This window comes from Chiloscyllium punctatum, chromosome 30 (assembly GCF_047496795.1).
Source record: "Chiloscyllium punctatum isolate Juve2018m chromosome 30, sChiPun1.3, whole genome shotgun sequence".
Lineage (NCBI taxonomy): Eukaryota > Metazoa > Chordata > Chondrichthyes > Orectolobiformes > Hemiscylliidae > Chiloscyllium > Chiloscyllium punctatum.
The window spans coordinates 7,524,726-7,532,227 of record NC_092768.1 but is presented as its reverse complement, the minus strand read 5'-3'; the positions used below and the strand labels follow the sequence as shown (position 1 = coordinate 7,532,227).

The 7,502-nt window shown below is 42.6% G+C and overlaps 1 protein-coding gene across 1 annotated transcript; it reads left to right on the top strand.

The window, feature by feature from the left end:
• The first annotated feature begins 5,093 nt into the window (after positions 1-5,093).
• Positions 5,094-5,990, top strand: LOC140455065 (probable G-protein coupled receptor 139). The gene has a single exon (XM_072549730.1). It carries the CDS (start codon positions 5,094-5,096, stop codon positions 5,988-5,990), a length of 897 nt encoding a protein of 298 aa, XP_072405831.1.
• The last annotated feature ends 1,512 nt before the right edge of the window (positions 5,991-7,502 follow it).

Below are 7,502 nucleotides of genomic sequence, written 5' to 3'. Positions count from 1 at the left end.
ATTAGCAAGGTTAGATCTCAAGGAGTACAGGGAGAACTAGCCATTTGGATACAGAACTGGCTCAAAGCTGGAAGACAGAGGGTGGTGGGGGGGGGGGGGGGGTTGTTTTACAGACTGGAGGACTGTGATTAGTGGAGTGCCACAAGGATCGGTGCTGGGCCCTCTACTTTTTGTCATATACATAAATGATTTTGATGCGAGCATAAAAGATAGTTAGTAAGTTTGCAGATGACACCAAAATTGAAGGTGAAGTGGACAGTGAAGAGGGTTACCTCAGATTACAACAGGATATGGACCAGATGGGCCATGGGGTGAGAAGTGGCAGATAGAGTTTAATTCAGGTAAATGTGAGGGCTGCATTTTGGGAAAGCAAATCTTAGCAGGACTTATACACTAATTGTAAGGTCCTAGGGAGTGTTGCTGAACAAAGAGACCTTGAAATGCAGGTTCATAGCTCCTTGAAAGTGGAGTCGCAGGTGGATAGGATAGTGAAGAAGGTGTTTGGTATGCTTTCCTTTATTAGTCAGAATATTGAGTACAGGAGTTGGGAGGTCATGTTGCGGCTGTACATGACATTGGTTAGGCCACTGTCGGAATATTGCGTGCAATTCTGGTCTCCGTCCTATGGGAAAGATGTTGTGAAACTTGAAAGGGTTCAGAAAAGATTTACAATAATGTTGACAGGATTGGAGGATCTGAGGTACAGGGAGAGGCTGAACAGGCTGGGCCTTTTTACCTGGAGCGTTGGAGGCTGAGGGGTGACCTTATAGAGGTTTACAAAATTATGAGTGGCATGGATAGTATAAATAGAAAAAGTCTGTTCCCTGGAGTTGGGGAGTCCAGAACCTAGAGGGCATAGGTTTAGGTTGAGAGGAGAAAGATATAAAAGAGACCTAAGGAGCAACTGTTTCACGCAGATGGTGGTACTTGTATAGAATGAGCTGCCAGAGAACGTGGTGGAGGCTGGTACAATTGCAACATTTAAGAGTCATTTGGATGGGTATATGAATAGTAAAGGTTGAGAGATATGGGGCAGGTACTGGCAGGTTGGACTAGATTGAGTTGGGATATCTGGTTGGCATGGACGGGTTGGACAGAAGGGTCGGTTTCCATGCTGTACATCTCTAGGACTCTATGATTCTACGCACACCAGTACCTACCCTGCCACTGCTCCCCAACCCCACTTGCATCCTTCCTTTTGCATTTTTAATTTGGAAAATGTAGCTGTCAATCCTGTCCACCTGTAAGCCACATCTCTGTAATTGCTTTGAAATCCTAATCCCATGCTTCTAACCATGACCTACCTTCACTGTTTACTCTCTTGCTTTGAAATAACTGCAGTTTAATTCCAGTCCTAACTTTCTCTGCTTGTTTCTGCCTGTGCTGATTGTTTGACTTGCTCCTTTGCCCAACTGTACCAATCTCAGATTTTTCTCTTTCCTCACTATATCCCTACATCCCACCACACCCACCGTCTTACTAGTTTAAATCCTCCTGAGTAGCTCTTGCAAATCTCCCTGTCAGCATCATCACCCCCTTCCAATTCAGGCACAATTCGTCCCTCTTATACAGATTCCAGTGATTCAATGTGAACTCTTATCCCCTGCACCAGCTTCTCAGCCACGCATTCATCTCTCTATCCTCCTATTCCTATCCTCACTCGCTCGCAGTACCGGATGTCATCCAGATTCTACTAACCTCAAGGATCTCCTTTTTCAATTCCTGCCTAACTTTGTATATTGTCCCTTCAGATTATCATCCTTTTCCATTCTTATGAGTTCAGTTGCAATGTGTGCAATTGCCTCCTGCTCGTCCCTCTCCCCTTTGGGAACATTTTGCCGTCTCTTTGAGATAGCCTTGATAGTGGTACCAGGACGTTAACATGCCATTCTAATTTCTCGCTGCTGACCACAGAAATGTCTGTCTGCGCGTCTGACCAGAGAGTCCCCCCTAACAATAGATCGTTTGGAACCTTATGTACCACTCAGTTCTTGGGAGACATTCTTGGTACCAAGAACATGTCTGTTCATGCTACAGTTCATGCTACTGAGAGTCCAACTGCTCCCACATTTTCCAAAACAATATACTTTGTTTTCAAGCAGAGATAGCCACAGGAGACTCCTGCACTACCAGACCTATGCACCTGGCCTTAATTAATGTAGATGTTAGAATTTGTGTGTTTAATGATATCTGTTCACACTCTCCCTGAGGATGGAGCCTTATATATAAATTGAGTGTACTTCAATGCGTTGCCTCATTTTGACTCTCTGCTTTCACCAAAAAATGGAACCACAGGCGCTTCCATTTGAGATTCTCTTTCCCATTCTTGCCGTCTTTGGCATTCCTGGTAAGTGATTCAAAGCTGCTGTGACATTTTTCTTGTGTGTTCTGATTTGATTTGGGTGTCTGCAATTTTCTCCAATGTCCCCCAAATGGAATTCCTGCTTCTTGCTGAGTTTGCCATCTCTTAATCACCATTGGTTTCAGACTGAGCTTCATTAGTCCAGTCCCAGATGACTGAGGGTTGGAAACAACTGTCTTTCACTTAAGTAAAGGAAACAACAAATGGTAAAGGATTTAAATTAATGTTTTGCATCAATCTTTACGGTGGAGAATATTTCAAACATCCCATTAATGCTGAAGAATATGGGAGATGAATTATGTCTTTTCACCATCGCTGGAAGAAGAGTTTTCGAAAAACTAATGGCGTTCAAGGCAAATAAGTTTACTGACCATGACGACTTGCATCCCAGCATCCTAAAAGAATTAGCTACAGATATAGTAGATGCATTGGATATATTTCATTAAAAAATTCCTTGGAGTGTCCAGAAATGCCAGAGATTTAGAAAACTGACAATATGGCACTTGTATTGAAAAGGTGAGAGAGGCATAAAGTAAACAAACGTATATATTGTTGATAAATATTGCAATCAATTAATAAGGTTGGGATAACAACACATTTGTAAAACCATATCTAAGCAGAGTCAGCACACCTTCATGAAAGGATAATTGTGTCTAATGAAATTCTTAGGATTTCTGCGGATAGCAAGATGGCTCAGTGGTTAACACTGATGCCTTACAGCAACAGCGTCCCAGGTTCAATTCTAGCCTTGGTCAACTGTCTGTGTGGAGTTTGCACATTCTCCCTGTAGGTTTCCTCCGGGTGCGCTGGTTTCCTCCCACTGTCCAGGATGTGCAGGCCAGGTGTATTGGCCATGCTAAATTGACCATAGTGTTAGGTGCATTAGTCAGAGGTAAGTGAGTCTTGTTGGGATACTCCTCAGAGGATCGGTAGGGGCTGGTTGGACCGAAAGACCTGTTTCGCAATCTAGGGGATGGAATCATAAATAGATTGGATGGATGGGGCCACAGGAGATGCGTTGCATTTGGACATTGATACAGCACTCAATAAAGTACTTCACAAATGGTTAAATTATAAGATAACATTATACTGTGTTGGAGGAAGCATAATTGTATGGTTAGAGAACTGGCTGATGGAAAGGAAACAATGAATAGGGATAAGGGATGTGTCTGGTTCTGCAGAGGTATTAGTGAATGTTTTGTGGCCAAATTTGCAGACGGTACCAAACATAAGTGAAAATGACAGATTGAGAGATGAATACAGTTTACAAAAAGATGTTGATCAGTTAAATAAGTGGGAAAAATGTCAGAAACTGGTGTGTAATGTGGGTCAACGTGAATCTGTTCATTTTGGAAGGGAGAACAAAGTACACAATTTTATTAAATGAAGAAGAGTTGCAGAAAGCTGGAATTCAAAGCGATTAGGGTTTACTTGAGAATGAAACATACAAAGTTACTACACAGGTAAAGCTTAGTGTGGGAATCTACTCAATGGAGTTTAGAAGAATCAGAAGTGACCTCATTGGGACATATCAGATTTCTAAGGCAATTGACAGGATAAATGGTGAAAGAATGCTTTCCCCTCATCGGAGAGGGCTTTGGCTTCACCAGGAAATGGGACCACAAACCTTTCGAATTGAAATTCTCAATTCCATCATAAAAATCCTTGAATTTTTTTTGGTAAGTGCTTGAAAGATGTTGCAACATTTTCCTTGCATGTTCTGTTTTGAAATGTCCTAGAGGACACAATCTCAGAATAAAGCAGTGTCAATTTAATTCTAAGATGAGAGGACATTTCTTCTCTCTAGGGAATTGTGAATGTTTGAAACTCCGTGCCACAGACAGAGTTGTGGAGGCAGAGTCCACATGTATGCTTAAGGCCTGACATAGACAGATTCTTAATGGTAGGGGCATACATATAAGACATCTCAGAAATACAACTTATTTGACGAAAGTTAGCCACAGGAGAGGAACACAGAAACCTACAAATTCGGAACAGAAATAGGCAATGTAGCCCTTTGAAACCGTTCCAAATTTCAGTTGGAGTATTGTTGATGAGAATAAGATCTGGACTTCTGCGTGCATTCCAAAGTCCTCCAACGTCTTGTGTTTTCAAAGTAATCCAACTCAGTCCTTCCAACTCAGTCCCATTGCCCTCAGAGGAAGAGCATTTCACATACCAAACAGCCACTAACAGAAAAGAAATGTCCTTATCTCGGTTTGATAAGATAAGCTACTGATTACTGAACTGTATTCCCAATTGTCCCATGAAGAGGAGTGCATTTCCCAGTGATCCACCATATCCTGTCTGCTCAGTAACTTATGTGTTTCAGTGAGATCACCTCACGTTCTTCTAGATTTGACTGGATGTAGGCATAAACTATTTTTCACAGCAGCAAAAGACCTCAATCCCAGGAATATGGTGAATGAATTTTCTCCAAGCATCCAAAGCAGCAACATTTATTTTCTTGACATCCGCAGGCCAAGGGTTGCAAAGTGATAGTGAGTTCTATTCTACTCCTGAAATCACCTTCAGAATACTTCTATGAGAGAGATAATGTGTTGCCACTAAGATGTTAGTTTTGTTCATTGATGTACAAGTCTAGCATCACCAGGAAGCAGCCCATAATCTTGTGGAACCCTCCTTCTGTAATTCCAGGCCTTGACTGTGCTCATTTCTGATCGGCATTTTGATACGTGTGACAATTGGGATTTTTTTTTCAGCGAACCTGATGACAGTGCTGATTCTTTCCCAAGGGAAGTGCGGCCTTTCCAAAGGAATCACTCACTACATGATTGCCATGGCAACAGGAGATCTGATGGTCCTTGTTTTCAACGTGCTTGTGAACCAAATTTTCAAGTATCATTTCCCGGGCTCACTGCTGAACTACACTCCTGCATGCCGACTCAGTGTCTTCCTGCAAGGGTTGAGCCTCCAACTCTCCGTCTGGTTTACCATCACCTTCACCTTTGACCGCTTTGTAGCAATATGCTGCAACAAATTGAAGGCGAGGTATTGCACTGAGAGAACAGCCAATGTGGTCATATCCATTGTGAGCGCTCTTAGCATTATGGTCAACATTCCTTTGCCTTTTCGCTATGAGCCCATTCAAGTTCTGAACAATGTACAGTGGGGGTGCCACACAGTCACTGGTTATCTCACTTCACCAGTCTGGACAGCTCATCGGTGGCTTACCAACATCTCAAACATGTTTCTTCCAATTCCTCTTCTGCTAATTTTGAACTCTCTCACTGCCCGCCACATCCTAGTCGCCAGCAGAGTTCGCCAGGCCCTGAAGAGCAGCCGAGGTGGTGCTGGGGAGATGTGCAGAGACCCCGAACTGAAGAGCAGAAGGGCCTCCATCGTTCTGCTTTTCACCATCTGCGGATGCTTCGTGGTGTTAACCGCACCCATCACTGTCATCCACATCTGTGTCGGCGTTACCAACACAGTGGCTTTCCAAGGGTCAAACTCGCTCTATTTGGCAATCATGGCGGCTTTCCTGCTGATGTGCACCAGCTCCTGCACAAACACTTACATTTATGCACTGACCCAGAGGAGATTCAGAGAGGAGGTGAAGTATGTGCTGAAATATCCCTATTCTCTGCTCTATAAGATATGTGACTAACTTATAGTTATGGCAGAGATGATGGTGGAGTGATAACCTCACTGGGCCAGTAATCCAGAGCCCAAAATTAATAAACTAGGTATACAGGTTCAAATCCCATATCTCAAATTGCAAAAAATGTCCATTCATTAACAAGCTATGAAAACGTGAGTGATTGTCAAGAGTGAGTGTCATCGAAGAATTAATGTCATTTTGTGAAAGAAATTCTGATATCTTTACTTATATGGACAACAGACTCAGACCCACTTGTTGACTCTTCATACACCTCTGGGCAATAAATTCCCAAACTAGTCAGTGATGCCCACTCACCCAACAGAACAAAATCCGAGATGCCAATTTTAATAGAGCGATTGACATTGAACGTTGTCTTTTTTCTTGAAATTTTCGGAGCAATCCACAAAGGATTTAAAAATGTTGAAGTGAGTTAGAGGATGGAATGTGCAGGATATACAGTAAATATAAAGATAAGGGTCAGGTGGTGCACTAGTAGTGTCCTTGTCTCTGATCAAGAAAACCTGTTCCAAGATCCACCCATTTCAAAAGTGTGCCATATCACATGTGACCATCATGGTTCAAATATCAAAAATGTTGGGACTGATAGTAAGCCAGTCATTAGTGAGACCACAACTGCAGAGTTTTTTATGGTTTAGGGAGTCACATTGGCAGGTTAGGGTTAATTCTGAGGGTGCAGAAGACATCCATTTGGATAATGCCTGGTAAAAGACCATGTAACTTTGAACCAGAAACGGAAACAATGAGGTAATTTTCATTGTGTGTTGATAGAGGCCGCTGGAATGATAAAGGATTTGCACAGAAAGTACTGTAACAATTTTTGATGAGTCAAGGTGTGAAAGAAATCGACTTATTGATGAGATTGAAGCATGTTCTGCTGAAAACAGAGGCAATTGACGACCTTTCACTATCCGAAGGTGTGAGATGGTTTGTCAGTGTCATTGAAGGAAGCAGCGGCCAGGCCAATATTGAAGAATAGGCTGAGCCTGAGACAAGGAGAATTATTGGCCTCGTGTCAGTGAGGGAATGGCAGTATATTTCCAGATCAGGAAGGCATGTGCTTTGAAAGGGAACTTGCAGTGATGGTATTCCCTTCTATATGCTGTCCTTGAATCTTTAGCTGTTACGGATCACAGGTATGGCAAGTGCATTCCTCGGAGACTTACTAAGTTGTTGCAGTCTTTCTTGAAGAGGTTACACATAGATGTGAGTGTGCATTGTTGGAACAGGGAGCGAATTTCGAAGGTGTCAGTTATCAGTGCTAGCCTGAAAGTTGTACAGATCTAGGTACAATTGGACATGGAGTGGCGGAGGGAGTTTGATTCAGAAAGATGCGAGGTATTGTATTTTGTTGGGACTTCCATTATAATGGTCGGCCCTGGAGAATGTTGTAAACTAGAAACACCCAGGAGTTCAGGTTCATAGTTTGGAGAAACAATGTACAGCCAATGACACCAATTCTAGCTGTGTCTTCTAAATGGAACGATTTGGCAGAGGGAA

Bases quoted from the DNA above. Each gene is read 5' to 3' on its own strand.
- LOC140455065 (XM_072549730.1), top strand. From the start codon at position 5,094: ATGACAGTGCTGATTCTTTCCCAAGGGAAGTGCGGCCTTTCCAAAGGA.